The sequence below is a fragment of the Amblyraja radiata genome, chromosome 19, assembly GCF_010909765.2.
Source record: "Amblyraja radiata isolate CabotCenter1 chromosome 19, sAmbRad1.1.pri, whole genome shotgun sequence".
NCBI lineage: Eukaryota > Metazoa > Chordata > Chondrichthyes > Rajiformes > Rajidae > Amblyraja > Amblyraja radiata.
In genome coordinates, this window is record NC_045974.1 from 16,083,348 (window position 1) to 16,101,473 (window position 18,126).

The 18,126-nt window shown below is 44.4% G+C and overlaps 2 protein-coding genes across 9 annotated transcripts in view; one reads left to right on the forward strand and one right to left on the reverse strand.

Annotated features, from left to right (window-relative positions):
• nup205 (nucleoporin 205) overlaps window positions 1–11,905 on the reverse strand; it is a 77,011-nt gene extending 65,106 nt beyond the window's left edge. Inside the window, exons 1-3 of the mRNA XM_033037744.1 lie at window positions 11,636–11,905; window positions 4,278–4,420; window positions 1,799–1,970 (exon numbers count right to left, since the gene is read on the reverse strand). Of these exons, the coding sequence (XP_032893635.1) occupies window positions 1,799–1,970; window positions 4,278–4,420; window positions 11,636–11,666 (346 nt within the window). The 5' untranslated portion in view covers window positions 11,667–11,905. The remainder of the gene's footprint in view (window positions 1–1,798; window positions 1,971–4,277; window positions 4,421–11,635) is intronic.
• A 2,431-nt stretch (window positions 11,906–14,336) lies between these two features.
• The window catches only part of cnot4 (CCR4-NOT transcription complex subunit 4), a 123,470-nt gene continuing 119,680 nt past the window's right edge, over window positions 14,337–18,126 (forward strand). For 6 of the 8 annotated variants that reach the window (XM_033037745.1, XM_033037750.1, XM_033037751.1 and 3 more), the window contains exon 1: window positions 14,337–14,580. The gene's annotated coding sequence lies outside the window, so the exon portion shown is untranslated. The remainder of the gene's footprint in view (window positions 14,581–18,126) is intronic. The other 2 variants (XM_033037748.1, XM_033037746.1) reach the window with 2 other exon arrangements.

Consider the following 18,126-nt stretch of genomic DNA (forward strand, 5'->3'; position numbering starts at 1 on the left):
TATGCTTTGATAAGGAATGCCATTGTCTAGCATTCTTCTCACTGAATGTAGACAGTTAACACCAAGCATTCCCAGATCACAATTCTTGAAGAAAGTCACCCAAAATATATCTATCTCTTTCAACATCAACAGCATGAGACATTGATGGAACTGCTCACTTGATGTTAGTTTTTACTGTAAGTCCTTACCACCAGCAGAATTATTTTCCATGAGCTGAAAGGCTAACTTTACCAACCTGGACAGTGATTATAATCATTTTTTTGCTCAAACATTCCCCCACTCTATTCCAACTTGTAAATATATAAAGTCTGAAGGCACAAAATGAATTGGGAATAATTGAACATACTATATACTAGAGAATGTAAGTAAGATTTATATTTCTGATCACATGCCAATTATAATGGTGAAGAAAATATCTTTACTCACTCTAAATATGAGCTTCAATGGACAACTTAATGTTGAGATAGATTTGAGCACTGGCTGCTGACGGGTGAAATGAGACTTTGATCTGATAGTGCCTACTGAGGTTCTGGTTGATTACTGCGCAAACACCTCATCAGTGGTTATCTCGTGCAGGTCGGAGTGAGTAGAGTAACGATTACATTTTGAAGTGGGCCTTTTTGACCAAGTTGAGGAGATCTAGTTGCTCAATCCCCTTTTTAAATGACTTAAGGTTGTTGGTAAGGAGGGTGGACAGTGAAGATAGACAGTGAAGGACATCAAAGGGATGCTTCTATGGCCAATGGCAAGAGCAGTCCTGGAAGTTAGAAAGATTTCCAGGACCACAACAAGGATGTTCTGCATTGCCTTGAGGCGGATGATGCTTGCTAGTTGATCTACTGTTACTGCCAAGCACATAAGAAGGATCTTGCTGCTGCAGAACTGCAAGCAATGCTGACCAATAAAGTTTACAGAATGGACACAAATAATTCTGAGTTCCATCTTATATAATTGAAAATTCTTTATACCAATAATTCCAGGGGAAAGGCCATGTTCTAGAGTGCAATGATGAGAAGGGAAATAAAATCTTAGCTGAAATCTAATAGCCTAGCAATTACAGAAGGGAATACTGAACAAAGACTCAATGGTATCATGTTACATCTAAGCTTTGTAATGTACAACTTAACATAGTATTTATTAACTGTGTAATGTCACAAGTAACAAGGTATGTGTGAATAAATGATTGAGAGCCAAAAATTTGCCTGGACAGTTTTACGCAGTGATCATCCCTTAAATTTAGCTTTGTCTTTCCACAAATGCTGCCTGACCTGCTGAGTGTTTCCAGCATCTTCAATTTTTCCTCAGGTTAATTTTGTTTATTTTTGCAAACCACGTTCATTCCATGTTTTCTCCTTCTCCACTTGTTAATGTCCTTCATAATTTTAAAGTTCTCTCCAAGATCTCCTAACCTTCCAAGGGGAACAATCCCAGCTTCTCCATTCTATCACCTGAACCAATGTCACCCATTTCCCATTTTATGCCATTTACAATCATGAATGTTGTGTGCTGTATAGTTAAGTTCTAGTCATTATTATATATACTAACAAGTGGTTCCAGTATTGACCCATCAGGAACTTTATTTGGATTTGAGGAAACAAATAGCCAGATGAATCTGATAACTCTCACACCAAAAAGGACAGCTATAAAGGCAAACATTTTGGCCAACCACATATTGTGTAAATATAAAATGGAGGCCGCTTTTAATGATAAACAGCTCTGTGTTCAATGAGCAGACACTAGACCAACACATATGTAGGTAAAAGCTACTGAAAATTGACAAAACTTTAAGAGTACACACCTGCCAGCAGCAGTTCCACTGCAGCAAGCTCCCCAATATTGAGTAGGTCGCTCAAAATGAAAGCCTCGCTGATCAGCTGGTCTGGAAGGAGTCTGGTCCCCTGCTGACCTTGGATGACAATCCCCTCGACACTGGCTTTCTTCACTTTCTCTCTATGTTGTACATTTTTAGGCTGAACAAAAAAAAGGCATGTTAAATTCAACTTCAAGGAAACCGCACACTGGAGCAGTACAACTCTAAAATAGAAAATCTAATTTTTTTCTATAATGTACCCTCTCGGCCCCCACCTCAACAAGTTCCGGGCTGAACATGATATAGAGCGTTTCTTCCGTCGCCTCTGCCTCTGGGCATTGTTCTGTTGGAAGGAGTCCTCACCACCCAGAGAAGACCCCTTTCCCTTTCTCCAACATTTCTCCTCCTCTTAGACACCCCCTACCAGTCTTCTATCCTCTCCAAACCTTTTTATTTCTAGCTCCCGCGAGGCATCAATTGTCTTGACTTTTCTACTCAAATCTCGCCCCCTCTGAACGTACAGCCCTCCGTTCACTTTGCAACAAACCCAACATTATCAATGAACCTAAGATTATCATTGAACCCACCAACAAGGGAGGTGCTATTAGTCTGGCGGGCTGATCTCTACTGTGCTGAGGCCAGACACCAGCTCTCAGACACGTGCTCAGACCTACCCCTTGACCCCACAGATGAACACCAGGCCACTAGCTCCCAGATTGTCTTTGACTTTATCAGCTCTGGCGATCTGCCCCCTACAGCCTCCAACCTTATCATTCACCAGGCCTGCATGGCCTGCTTCTCCTCCCCAAAATCCATAAACAGAACTGCCCTGGCAGACCCATTGTTTCTACCTGCTCCTGCCCCACCGAACCCATCTCCACATACCTCAATTACATCCTATTACACAGTGTTTCCGCTATGTCCGGTAGTTCTGCTCTCGCTGCCTCTTCCTCCAGACACAACAAAGAGAGAGTTCCCCTGGTCCCCACCATTCACCTCACCAACCTCCGCATCTAACACATCATCCTCTGACATTTCCGCCACATCCAATGTGGTCTCGCCACTAATCATATCTTCCCATTTCCACCCATTTCCGCCTTCTGCGAAGATTGCTCCCTCCGCAACTCCTTGGTTCACTTATCCCTTCACACCTTAACTACCCACTCTCCAGGTTCTTTTCCGTGCAACCACAGGAGTTGCAACACCTGCCCTTATACCTCCTCCCTCGACACCATCCAGGGACCCCAACAGTCCTTCCAGTTGAGACAGAGGTTCACATGCGCTTTCTCTAACCTCATCCACTGCATCTGGTGTTCCCTATGTGGGCTACCGTACATCGGCAATACCAAGCGTAGACTCGGCGAACGTTTCGCTGAACACTTACGCTCGGTCTGCAAGGCCTACTGGATATCCCAAAGACTAACCACTTTAACTCCTCTACCCATTCCCATACTGACCTTTCTGTGCTGGGTCTCCTCCATTGCCAGAGTGAGGCCACATGCAAATTGGAGGAATAGCTTCACATATTTCACTTGGGTAGCTTATAACCCAGCGGTATGAATGTTGAATTCTCCAATTTAGGTAACCTCCACAAACACTCCCATCCTCCCTTCTCTCACCTTTCCCTTCTTCCACCACAAAAAGTCTGTTAACCTGTTCCACCGTTCGCAAAGATGTATCCCTCATCGGATCACACCATCCGCAGCCAACATTTGACCTATCAGGGAACGTCCCTGCCTGAGGTTATCTGTTACCAGCCCTGATTGTTTTGGCCCTGATGTCTCTTCTTGCTTCCAGTGTAACGCCCCCCCTCCCCAACAATCAGCCTGATGAAGGGTCCCGACTCAAAGCTGCCTGACCTGCTGAGTCACTCCAGCATTTTATGTCTATCTTTGGTATAAACCAGCATTTGCAGTTCCTTTTAATTACATCTATTTTTTAAGTTCTCTCCAGTGACGCTTGAGGATTTATTTTCCATTAAAAACCAATCTGAGTGAACATTGTCAGCAGGCATTATTATTAACCTAACAGAACTGAGTAAACTATAGTTTAATAATACTAAAATTAGTTCATCTGGTTATGATGGTGAGGCATACAGAACTGGAAGGGCACCATTTAAAGCTCAAATGTGTGCTCTCAGCCCAGAACCATGCTGACATCAAACCAGACAACAAACTTCGCTTCAGAAGGCTTTTAAATAATATAATTTTAATAGACGTCTATTTCTTGGTGACAAAGGTATTTTGTTGATTACTTATTCTTGTATTCCACACTTTCCCCATCTTCATAAGGGAAGTATATGGGATATTTTATTTCTTACTGCTTAGTTTCATTGAATAGACAGTGTCATTTGAGACCAGACCCTCAGGATTCAAACTTCCTTTCTGTGGCCAATATTGCATCAACTGTTGAGTAGTGCATCTTCATGGGATGAAATAATTTAATTAGTGAAGCCAGAAGAACTCACAGGATTCTTGTAAAGGGAGATGAAATCTGGTTTATGCTTTTTGAGTGTGAGATCCAAAAGGTGAACGGCTTCTGGTTGATGCTTCCAGATCACGCTCTCCACTGTCTGCCAGATATCTTTGTATGGCCCCCATAAACTGGCAGCTGCAAAACATAAAAGAATAGATATCAGTACAGTAGACCACAGAAGTTACTTTGGGAATTTTTTTTCCCAGAAATTACATAAAATGTGAACGTGCTAAAATTAGGTTTTTTACTTAAAAATAAGCTGCATGGATTGTGTGTTCATTAAATTGAAAGGAATTGGGGCTGTAAACAAAAGAGCATTTTACACAACCTGGAATTGTCTAACTGCACATATTTGTCTATTGAACCAGTTGTTTTTATAAAAATGAAGGGCAAAAACACCCCTCTATAACCCCAAGTTCATTATGCCCATCTGAACATACCAGAATATACATCACTCACACCACAAATCAAGCCCAGGTCACTGAGTGGAGCAAAGTTTTAATTGAGTTTTAATATACTTTATTCAGCAGAATTGGGAAATTGCCACCTGATCTTTGTGCATACCACGTTTTCCTCTCCCAACCCTTTGTCTGAAGGGTCTCGACCCGAAACATCACCTATTCCTTTTTTCCCCAGAGCTGCTGACTGACCCGCTGAGTTACTCCAGCTTTTTGTGTCTACGTTTTATTCTGTTAGCTTGTATGCATCAGCAATGTCCATAGCAGATGAGTTACTACATAGGAATTGTAAGAAAACAATTCTGTTGCTCTTCCTGTTGTCTCCAAATTGTGAGTACATTTATTCAAGGCACATATATTTAGATAGTGAGTAGCTGGTGTTTTTTAAAATCACACAGTCATAGGTATCGAATTTATTCTGGGGAGAAATGTATTCATTTATGACATTGCAGGTGCTGGTGAAATTCAATTGCATTATTTTAGCATGATTTATTTAATTAAAAGTTGCATTAATTTCATCGACCTCCTTACCACTGTCATTTCTTCATAACCTTTTCAGCCATCCGCCACAATCCCTCCTTTTTACAGACACCGCCCCTATTTCTTTTACTTTCATCCTCAAATGCATTCTATCTCACCTGAGTCTTCCTCTACATAGCGCAGCAACAAATCCTTTAGCATAACTTGTTTATGCCAACCAAGTTGTGTATCTGAGCTAGTCTGCACCTGGTCCTTATCCCTCAAAACGTTTCCTTGTCATGTACCTGTCCAAATGTTGTACCCATCTCTAACATCTTTCCTGACAGCTCATCCCATATACCCACCACCCTGGGTGAAAAAGTTGTCCCTTTAGTTTCCTTCTAAATCTTACTCCTCTCACCTTAAACTAGCCCTCTAGTTTTGGACTCCCATACATCAGGGAAAGAACTGTAGAAATTCACCTTATATATGACCATCATGCATCTATTAATTTCTACAAGGTCAGTCCTCAGCCTTCAATGTCATTCTTCCTATATTAAGGTAATCAGAACTGTAGGCAGCACTCCAAATGTGGCTTTGCTAACATCTGCTACATCTGAAACATGATGATCCAATTCCTGTACTCGTACCCCGATTGATGAAGGCAAACGCCTTCGTCATCTCCCTGTATGGCAACTTTCACAACTATATATCTGCATCCTCAGCCAATTTTATAATATTTGCCAAGTCAGTCATACAAATAAAAAGCAACGGGACACACAAAATACATTTTAACATAAACATCCACCATAGTGACTCCTCCACATTCCTCACTGTGATGGAAGGCGGAAAAAAGTTCAATATTTTCCTTTCTTTGTTCTCCCGCGGTCGTGGGCCTCAAGCCTTCCGTTGACGGGGCGATCTTGACTCCCATAGCCGATGGCATTTGGGCCTCCTCGTCGGGGCGATCAGCTCCTACATTGGGGGGATGTCATCTCCCCGCGCCGGGCGATGTGACCCCAGGTCGGGGCTAGTCAAACCTTCCGCGTCGTTGGAGCTCCCAACATCAACGGCCTCTCCCGAGACTGCAAGCTCTCAATGGTAAAGTCCGCAGGCCGCGGTTGGAGCGATCCCAGGCAAGGGATCGGCTCCGATGTTAAGTCCATGCCCCACGGTGGGGCTCAAAGTCAGTCTGAAAAGGCCTCCAGCTCCACGATGTTAGGCCGCAGAGCAACCAGAGATGCGATCCGAAAACAATTGCATCTCCGGCAAGGTAAGAGAGTGAAAAAAAGTTTCCCCCGGTCCCCTCCACACCCCCCCCCCACATAAAACAAACCGGAGAACATGTACACAAACATTTTAAACACACTAAAAATAACAACAAAAGACAAAAAAAACAGACAGACTGTTGGCGGGGCTGCCATGGGCCCCGTCATTCACTGTGGAAGTTATGCCATCATTCATCCAACCAAAATGCAGTACCTCACATTTATCTGAATTAAACTCCATCTGCCTTTCCTGTTTTATTTAACTTTCTTCACTGCCACTATACCACCAATTTTAGTGTCACCTGCACTCAAATTCAAATGGTAAACATAAAAAAACAAACATTGGGCCCAGCACTGAACTCTGTAGCATACCACATTACAGGACTCCATTCCTCCACCTGCAAGCCAATTTTACATGAATTTGGATCCCATGTGATCTAACCTACCAGAACCAAACCATAATGTTGTACCTTGTCAAAAGCCTAGTTAAAGTCCTAATGGTCCACCACACTGCCCTTATCAATCTTTTTGAACACCACTTCAGAAAACTAAAATTTCCCATGTGCAAAACCATGCTGACCAGCCAATGCCTGCTGAATCTCCTGGTTGCTAACCATTTTAACTCCCCGTCCTTTTGTGACCTTTCTATCCTGGTCCTCCTTCATTGCCAGAGTGAAGCCACACACAAAGTGGAGGAACACCATCTCATATTTTGGCTCAGGTAGCTTACAACCTAACCAAAATGAATATTGAATGATCAAATTTTAGGTAACTAACCTTCAAACAACACCGCTTTTTTATTTATATTCCTTCCCAGTGCACTACTGACTTGCACCATTTTCTTATGTTCCACCTCCACCATATTCCTTCCTCTGGCTTCACAATTAATGCCTCATCCATTCTTAGCTCACATGTATTCTCCTTTCATCCCTTTGTCCAATGATATGCCTATCAACCCCTCCTCTCACCTCTATCCACGTATCATTTACCTCATTTTTCAGTTTACTCCAATTCCCACCCCCCATCACCACAATCAGCCTGAAGATGGATCCCAACCTGAAACGCCACTATCCATGTTCTAACTATCCGCATTCTGCTCCCGAGCAACATTCCTTCCTACACACCTCACGTCAGTTTCTCCCCATCTCCTTTCACCACAATTATTTTAACCTCTCATTTTCTTCCCTCCTCCTCTGACTCTCCTACTACCACCAACCTCACCCCCTCCCTCACATCCCCACATTAACAACTTCTTTGTCTATTCATACCCGTATCTCTCGACAGCACTACACACCCAAACACCCCCACCTGGAACTGCGGCAACAGACCTCCTCTTATCCTATTTCCCCATCACCATAGGGGTCCCTATCTTCGCTCAACATTTCTTTCTCTCAACAAATTCCTCTCCAACCCTGTGGCACAACACAGCTACTGGCACTCCTCGACTCGTGATGTGGTCCCACCTCTACTGTAACCTACCTCCTCCATCTTGCCCCTGCCATCCTTCTGGTTTACCCATCCTTGTCCCCCCAGAACCCTCAAACACCCTTCCATTGCTTTTCCACCTCCCCTACAATTGTTCCTCATATCCATGCCTACGTAGCTTCCCGCTATCCTATCATCATTCCTTATTTCCAACCATCCATGCACCCCCATCCTATTGCCCACACCCACCTTAGTCCCCCACCATTCTTGCACAATTCTCCTCATCCTATTCTAACTACCTCACACTTCCACCCATTTCCCCCTGGCACCTCATGCAATGCCCTTCCTAACCCTTCTCTCCCACCTTCATCCGATCTTGTGCCTCCACCTTCCCCACATCATATCCCTCATCCCATCACCATTATGATCACTCTTCTCCCCCACACCACCGAAGGGCAAATGGAAACCATCACAGTTGCCCTCCCAAACATCTCTGTCACATCAGTGTATAAACCCCCCCAAAGTCCGTTCCTCCACTCTGAACTGCCAGACAGATGCAAGAGGAAATACCACATTAGCATTGGGGACTTCAATGACCATAGCTCATTGTGGGACTATGAAGTGAACAATCAAGATGGAGATGAAGTCGAAACCTGGCTCGAGTCGAAACACCTGACCCTGATCCATGACGCCAAACTGCCAAAATCTTTCCACAGTGCCAGATGGAAACGAGGATATAACCCAGACCTTGTTTGTGTGAGCAGCGAACTATCATCCAGAGCTGTGAAAGAAGTCCTGGACCCTATCCCCCATACGCAACACCGGCCAATCACCATAACCATCCGATCCGCTCTCCAAGCAACAACCGTCCCCTTCCGCAGAAGGTTCAATCTGCGGAAGGCCGACTGGCTGTCATTCCAACAGGAGATCGAAGACTCCATCCCCAGCATTCCATCACACCCCAACAACTATACCATGTTCACATAACTGCTGAAAAGGTCAGCCAGGCGACATATACCAAGAGGATGCCAGACCGAGTACATCCCCGGGCTGTCGGAAACATCCAGCGATCTACTGAAAGCCTACCACAGGGCATACCACGAGGACCCTTTCTCCTCCACCACCATGGAACTCGGAGAGACCCTGTTGAACAGTCGGTGAGGACCGAAGGCAAGTCTGGAAGGAGTTGATAGAAAACACCAACATGACCAATAACAGCAGGAAGGCATGGGCCACAATCCGCCGCCTCGGTGAAGACCATACCACACCGCCCACGCTCACAACAGTCACAGCAAACTCAGTTGCAGCACAGCTGGTGACAAACGGTCGTAGCCAAAACTGGCGCAGACCCACAGGAGAATACCGCCGGACAGCGGTAACAGACCGCCTACAACCACCAAGCCCTTCGACCTAGAAGAACTCGAAGCTGCAATGATCATGCTGAAACCTGGGAAAGCAGCAGGAATCGATGATGTACTGACGGAAATGATACAGCACCTTGGACCTAAAGCAAAGACCTGGCTCCTAGCAATGCCGAACTCATGCATGGCACAGAAAACAACCCCATCTGTATGGAGAAAGGCCAAGACTGTCGCAATTCCCAAACCTGGAAAGGACCCATCATCCCCAAAGAGCTACAGACCCATTTCCCTCCTCTGCATCACCTACAAGCTCTACGAGAGGCTACTACTCCAACGCCTTATGCCACTATAGACTCCAAGCTTACTAAAGATCAAGCTGGCTTCCGCCCTGGCCGCTCCTGTGCCGGGCAGCTACTGAACCTCACCCAACACATTGAGGACGGTTTTGAGTGCAAACTCATCACCGGAGCAGCTTTCATAGACCTCACCGCTGCCTACGACACTGTCCAGCACCGCACCATGATCAGGAAACTTTTTGACATGACTGGTGACCTCGACCTGTGCCAAGTCATCAAAAGCCTTCTCAACAACAGGCGCTTCTTCGTTCAACTAAACGACAAGAAGAGCAAATGGAAAGCCCAAAAGAATGGCCTACCACAAGGCAGCGTACTGGCCCCCCTCCTCTTCAACATCTACATCAACGACCAACCACTTCCCCCACATTGCCGCCGCTTCATCTATGCTGATGACCTCTGCATCACCACCCAACAGGAGAACTTCCAGAAGATCGAGTCTGTCCTGGAAAGCGCCCTCCAAGAGATGACAACCTACTACAATAACAATCACCTGAAACCCAACCCATCAAGAACCCAACTATGCAGCTTCCATCTTAAAAATCGAGATGCAGGAAAACAACTGAGCGTCTCATGGGATGGCCACAAACTATCCAACCACTTCCACCCCGTGTACCTCGGAGTCACACTCGACAGGACACTCTCTTTCAAAACCCACCTTCAGAACACCAAAGCCAAGGTCAACATTCGCAACAACATCCTGCGCAAACTGGTAAACTCAAAGTGGGGCGCTGATCCACCAACCATCCGTGCAACTGCCCTAGCCCTGTGCTTCTCCACAGCTGAATACGCGTTCTCAAGCTGGAGCCGCTCCCACCACACCAAACTGGTTGACACAGCCCTCAATGACACCTGCCGCATTATGACGGGATGCATAAAGACAACGCCAGTCCCGTGCCTCTACGCTCTAGCTGGTATTGCCCCCCCCCCCCCCATATCAGACGATCCATCGTCGCCCAAGACGAGCGGAGAGCACAGGAGATCTATACCAGTCACCCCCTGCACGGACACACAGCACCTCCACCCCGACTGAAATCCAGAGCCAGTTTCTTGCAGACAGTCCCACCTCTCCAGACAACCAAAGAAACAGCAAGGACCAACATCTAGAAAGATGAATGGAACCAGCTCAACACACGAGCCCACGACTGGATGGAGAGAGGAATCACTCCGACTGAATGCCTCGCCAGCGGGCACGACCTCCCATGGCCAACCTGGAAGACCCTCAACAGATTACGAGTGGAGCAGGGGAGGTGCAAAGCACTTATGAAAGCATGGAACTACCAGGCAGAAGACACATGCAGCTGTGGAGCAGTACAGACAATGTCCCACCTACTGGAGTGTGACGACGCCCCCCCAGTGCAGCCCCCAGGACCTGGCTGAACCGACCCAACCAGCTGTGACCTGCGCCAGATACTGGCAGAACGACATCTGAGATTGCAACGGACTCGAAGAAGACTCTTCTCTCCGAAGCATTACCTTTGCGACTACATTTCAGCTCCCTACCACATCATTTTCTCACTCCCCCCCCCCTGTCCACCTCTCCATCCCGTCACTGCCCCGTGTCCCCTTCTTCTCCAATGTCACCCCACATTCGCCTCCCCGTCAACACCCCCATCCCGCTCCCTTCTCCGTCACACTGTCTCTCCTCCCTGTCACACTTTCTCTCTTCCTTGACATGCTTTCTCCCCTCGTCAAGTTGTCACGCGTTCTCTCTTCCCTGTCACGCTTTCTTCCCCGTCCCATTTTCTCTCCTCCCCATCACACTTTCTCTCTTCACTCTCCTCCTTCCCCCGACCTGCACTCTCCATCCCATCCCCGCTGTGCAACTGAAGATTCCCTGGTGTCGGTGAGCCGGAGCTTGTGGTCGCGGGAATTCACGTGGACGGGGTTGACTGTCTGCTAACTGCAGCCATTTAAAATGACGGTGAATATGGTATATTCTGGAGTGCAGACAGGCTTGACCAAAGATCTTATAGCTTGACCAGTGCCTATGTCTCTGTTAATTGAACCGCCCGCCATCACTGACCTGAATTTACCGCCATGGTCGAGGCAGCCATCTTGGAACCGAACCGGAATAGAAAACACCCGGCGCGGCGCAGCCACTGCGTCCACCGGCCTCTGTACGGTGCGACCAGGCAACACCCGGACCCCGACGCTGATCCCTCTCTCCGTGACTCCCAGGGTTTAACCGACCAGCCGTTGACCGAACGAATTGGGTGGGTGAAAACCAGCCAACAAACGCGTGACCCCCGATCTGAACTCCAGCGTGCTTGGCGCCCGGAATCGGATGTTACTCAGACCATCCACAAAGACTACATTCTCCAGCATGCCTTGTGTGTGTGTGTGGTTCACACCAAAGATCATAGAGCGGAGCCCTATGATCTTTGGTTCACACCTTCTCTCCAATGTCCCTCATTCTATGAAGCAGCAACTTTACAAATGTTACACTCTTCGGGTTTAAAACAATATTTGTTGAATATCAAAGAACATTTGAATAAGAGTTAGTATTTACGAAGATCAAGTACATAAGAAATAAATACGAGCTAGCTATTTGAATCGAAGAAGGATGGGTAATCCAGGTGGCATCTCGACCCTGATCAGCCGCATGGCTAGTTTTCCCAACTAATTCCACATCCTTGCCTGGCCAAAATTATGTCCACTGCAACTTCAAATGTGTGCGTGGCTGTATATTCACAGCGCAATCAGTGAATAATTGAAATATTTACGTTGCTGTAAGGCAAACCATGTGTCTCATCCCATTCTTATGCCAAGCCTATACCTGCAGTTCTAGATCTCCCAAACAAAGCAGCATTTCATTTACCACCCTGATATGTTTCAATGTGATTGCCCCAAATTCATTTAAATCCAATGAGTGCAGGCCAATCTTACCCACACATTACATCACACTTTTCCCAGGAATAGAACTGGTGAATCTCCTCTGTACCACTCAGGTTTAAAAGCCAAATCTGCACAAACTACTCCAAATGTGGCCCTAATGCATGCAGCATAATTTACTTACTCTACTTTACAGGATTGTGATCGACTTCAGGAAGCAAAGGAGTACAGTCAGCTGTACATACATTGATTCTTCAAATTCTTAAGAATGAAATAACACCAGCTAATTGTCCTGGACCAGCCCCATCGAAGCAATGGCCAAGAAAGCACACCTCTACTTCCATAAAAGTATTAGGAGGTACGGTATGTCCCCAACAACCCTCACTAACTTCTATAGATGTGTGTAGAAAGCATTTTATCAGGATGCATCACAACATGGTTTGGGAACAGCTTCATTTAAGACTGCAAGAAATTGCAGAGTTGTGGACAGAACCCAAACCAAATCAATCTCCCTTCCATTGACACAATCTACACCTCATGCTGCCTCGGCAAGGCCACTGGCATAATCAAGGAACAGTCTCACCCCAGTCACTCCCTCTTCTCACCTCTCCCATCAGGCAAGAGGTACAGAAGTTTAAAAAAGCATACTTCCAGTTTCTTCCCAGCTGTTATCCGGCAACTGAACCGTCCACTCACCTTTTCTTCTTTTGGTGATACAAATCGTGCATTTGCAATGAACTGTGGCCAAATCTTGATAAGCGAGTGCATTTTGTGGATAGGACGTACACACTATAGCCACTGTCCACCATTACTGCAACGGATGAATATTCAGGATTGTTGACAGTGTGCCAATCAAGTGAGCAATTTTCCATTCTTTTGGTGAGATGTGAAAGAATGCCTTCCGGAATGGCTTGGCTGAATAAACAGCTAATTCTGGAACACATGTCTCCAGTCCTACTGCTGGGATATTGTTTGGCTTCACAGCCATTGCTCTCTGCAGTGCTCTCATCCATTTATTTATATCATGTTAATTTTCTTTATATCACATGGAAACTCAATGGATGAATTAGCATTGTGATGGTGAGAATTTTGGATGGACACCAAAATGGTTCATCCACTTGACACATCTGGCTGAGATGGTTGCAAATACTCATTCTTTTCTTCCACTCTCACATGCTGTACCCAACCATCCGAGCATGGATCCTGTTAACTGTTTAATCATCCACCACCCATCACAACTTGATGCGGCCGAACTGAAGAGCTTTTATCTGATCCATTGGTTCTGTGATTGCCTCTTGCAAGTTGCTTAAGCTGTTGGGGATGCATGTTCTGTTTTTCACCTTCACTTGGTTGGCACTCCATCTTCATCTTTCGCTGCTGCTTTTCTATCCCATTCTGCACATACAACTGGGATTGTTCCTCTGATTTGATTTCAATAGTTCGTGAAAGAAATGACAAGCAGAAGATTACAGATTGCAGAGAATTTTTTTTTCCAGAATCCAGGATATTTTCGAATTCCCTTATGAATCTCTGCCATCTGATAGCATCTCTTCATGCCTCCTGCAGGTCCAGAGGATTTATCTGCTTTTTATTATTTAATACCATTATTGTTTCCACTCCTACACTTTAACTAATGTGGACTGCTGAAATCCATCACTTTCATCTTATTCTCGGGTTCCCAGAGTAATGTCAAACAAAGATCATGATCTTTGATGTCAAATGTCAAATCTCTCTCTCTCTCAAAGGGGGCTGTCCCCAAAAGGCGTATGGGAAGTGTATGCGACACACCGGAACAGACTTGAAGTGAAGGTCGATGGACTACAACTCCCGGCAGGCAGTGCACGGTGGCCGGAGGCCGAAGGCGAAGGGTAACGGTTGCAGGTGCTGTAGTGGGCGCATGCGTGGCCGCGTTTGTGCGCAGACTCAGTGAAGGATTCCTGGGGGGGGGGGGAGAAAAATGGTGGTTAGCGTGTAAATTGGAACAGCGCTGTAAAGAGAGAGAGGGGGAAACGGAGATATAATTATATATAATATCCCCTGCAATAGAAGAGTGGAGAGAACTGGCCTTGAAGATACTTTCCGTCAGCATCAGGATAAGGACACGGAAGGAAGAAACCATTTAAGCGGTTGGAAACGGTGAGTCGGGGAGACTGTGAGAGGAGCAGGGTGAGAGAGTTGCTTGGAGTCTGGCACCCGGTTATTTCTACCCGGAGGCTTCAGCGGCGCCGCCAGGCCGCGCCAGCACTAGGCACTACCGGTGATCAGAAAGACAACCGGCGTCCAACCAGCCTGAGAGAGGGCTGGCACCGGGAAAGGCCCGTCCGTTCCCCATTTTAATGGAGAGAGACAGTTGCAATTGTTCTGATGTGATTGTTGAGTAGGTGAGAGAGGAGGGATTACTATTCCCCCTCTACTCCTGAATACGGTTGGGGAATGATTACTCTTCTCTTCATCAAGCAATTGTGTGCGTGTTTTTTAACGTAGAATATGGTGTGATGCAACATGTAATTTATTTTAAGAAAACATACAAGTTAATTCATCCGCTTTGAAGGTGGGCCGCGTCTTTATGCAATACCGGGAAGTTCTAAGTTGTGTTCTATTTTAATACATAAACACGTTACTGTGAAAATAGCTCTACGTATTCTTAGATTGAGCAGTATTTTTGACAGCTGAGTTTCATAGATCTTGTATTGGGAGAGTTTGCAGGAAGTAAGTGGGAAGGAAGAAGCTTAAGGTACCTCGATAGTTAAGGAATTTGTCTATTAAGCAGTAATCTGGTACTTTCCACTGCGATGCCCCATGGTCCATACTTGAATTAATTATTAGTATTTAACGTTTTTATTTATGTTGTTTAAAATCAATTGGTAATTTACAAATTTATTCAGATTAAAACTATTCAGATTAAATGTTTCAATAAAAATGTAATTGTTAGGGGAAGAAAAGAAAGGATTATTGAAAATAGGCAATGGAGTATGCTGGTAATAAAGACACTTACTATATTGATTGCATTTAAATATGAGGAAAATGTATGATGGCCTTACATTTAACATCATTTTTGGATGAGAGTTTGGATTTGTATACCAGGAAATGCCTGGTTATGGATTAATGAAAAGCAAACAATTTTCAGAAAAATGTTTTAGTGTAGGCTGCTGCAAAACCACATTTTTGTTTTAACACTTTATTTGATGTAATTCAGTAGCAGTTAAAATAATTGCAGCTAAGGTGATAAACCATTTTGTGATGCTGTTTGTACTTTAAGTCATCTCTGCAGTTAATTAATATAAAAGCAAAGATAGCCGATTGATTTTGTGGGACACAGCATTTAACAAGGAGTCTGACGAACGGTCCTGACTTAATGTATTCTGTCCATTTCCCTCCACAGATACCGTCTCACCTGCTAAATTTTTCTCGCCCTTTATTTTTTCCACAATCTGCACATTTCTTGTGTCTCTGTGTAGGATGGTCGATGTACACATGTAATGTTGGAAGGATCAGGAGAAATGATTCTCCTGAATGTATGATGCAAATTATTTTAAGTGTGTGCGTGTTATTTCGTTAATGAAAAAGGATAGGCACTTTGTTCTTTACTGTCATAGTGCTTCATGGAAATTGACAATTGTTCATATGAGTCTTGATGGTGAGCACATGGTGACATATTGATATCTCGATCTAGGTTTGCTTGTGCCAATTTTGGCACTGAATAATCTCATGGGTCAGTCCAAGTAATCTCTCTGGAGTTGTTGCTTAATATGATTGTTGCTTATGGGGTGAACTTGCTGAACCTATGGATTAAAAAAAACTCCTTTATAAATGCATTAGTTCAATTGTTACTGATGAGTACATAAAAAGTAAACTATATGAAATAAAAGCACTGTACTCAACAAAAAAAAGTACTGAATAGGTTAGACAGCATCAGTGCAGAGAGAAACAAGTCACATTTCAGAAAAATAACCCTTGAGCATCAAATATAAACTACAAAGCTTGCCACGGTGAAGGAATCCTGATGTTATTTTGTTCTGCATTTCTTGTTTGACTCATTTTATTACTGATGCATTCTATTGATGATGCATCAGTAATAATGCATCTGTGCAGATTGATCAAATTAACATAGGAAATCATTGTTAACTTTAACTCTTTTATTTTTTTTAATTGTCCTTTGGATAAATGATCAACTGCACTTGTGTATGATCACAACGTACAAACATGAAGACCCTTAAGTCCCAGTAATTATTGCTAAATTTGTTCTCTTTTTTTTTATTCAGATGAAATTAACAACCCTTCATACGGATCTGGGGATGGAGGGAAGTATGTGGGTGGGTAGCATCTCATAGTTCCCAAGTCACTGACATGCTGGAAAATTTGCATTTAAGAGTTATCATTCAGGGAAACATTGATCTTGGGCAATATACTTCTGTGGCTACATATCTTGCTGGCATGTTTAAGCTTCCTGCGCAAAGTAAGTTTGTACATTGCTATCCAAGTGCAGCTTTGCTTTCAGTCGGTGGCCCAAAGCTGAATTGGTGACGGAAAACAGTCGCAAATAGCTAGTGTTGAAAATCTGTTTTGTTCAGCATGCCTTTTGGTGAGTGCCATTTAAAACAAAATTGTAACCAATATGTTCTGGAAACTCTTACATTTATTTAACATGATTAAATTTGCAAACTTCATAGAGTGCCCTCCATAATGATTGGGACAAAGACCCATCATTTATTTATTTGCCTCTGTACTCCACAATTTGAGATTTGTAATAGAAAAAGTAACACGTGGTTAAAGTGCACATTGTCATATTTTAATACAGGGCATTTTTAAACATTTTGGTTTCACCATGTAGAAATTACAGCAGTGTTTATACATAGTCGCCCCCATTTCAGGGCACCATAATGTTTGGGACACAGGAATGTCATATAAATGAAAGTCATGTTTAATATTTGGTTACATATCCTTTGCATATATTGACTGCTTGAAATCTGCGATTCATGGACATCACTAGTTGCTGGGTGTCTTCTCTGGTAATTCTCTGCCAGGCCTGTATTGCAGCCATCTTTAGCTTATGCTTGTTTTGGGGGCTAGTGCCCTTCAGTTTTCTCTTCAGCATATAAAAGGCATGCTCAATAGGGTTCAGATCGGGTGATTGACTTGGCCACCCAAGAATTGACCATTTTTTAGCTTTGAAAAACTCCTTCGTTGCTTTAGCAGTATGTTTGGGATCATTGTCTTGGTGTAGAATGAACCGCCGGCCAGTGAGTTTTGAGGCATTTGTTTGAACTTGAGCAGATAGGATGTGTCTATACACTTCAGAATTCATTATGCTACTACTATCAGCAGTTGTATCATCAATGAAGATAAGTGAGCCAGTACCTTCAGCCACCATGATGCATGCCCAGGCCATAACACCCCAACCAACGTTTTCCACAGATGAGGTGCTATGCTTTGGATCTTGGGCAGTTCTTTCTCTCCTCTACTTTGCTCTTGCCATCACTCTGATATAAGTTAATATTTGTCTCATCAGTCCACAAGACCTTTTTCCAGAACTGTGGTTGCTCTTTTAAATACTTCTTGGCAAACTGTAACCTGGCCATCCTATTTTTCCAGCTAAGCAGTGGTTTGCATCTTGCAGTGCAGCTCCTGTATTTCTGTTCATGAAGTCTTCTGCGGACAGTGGTCATTGACAAATCCGCACCT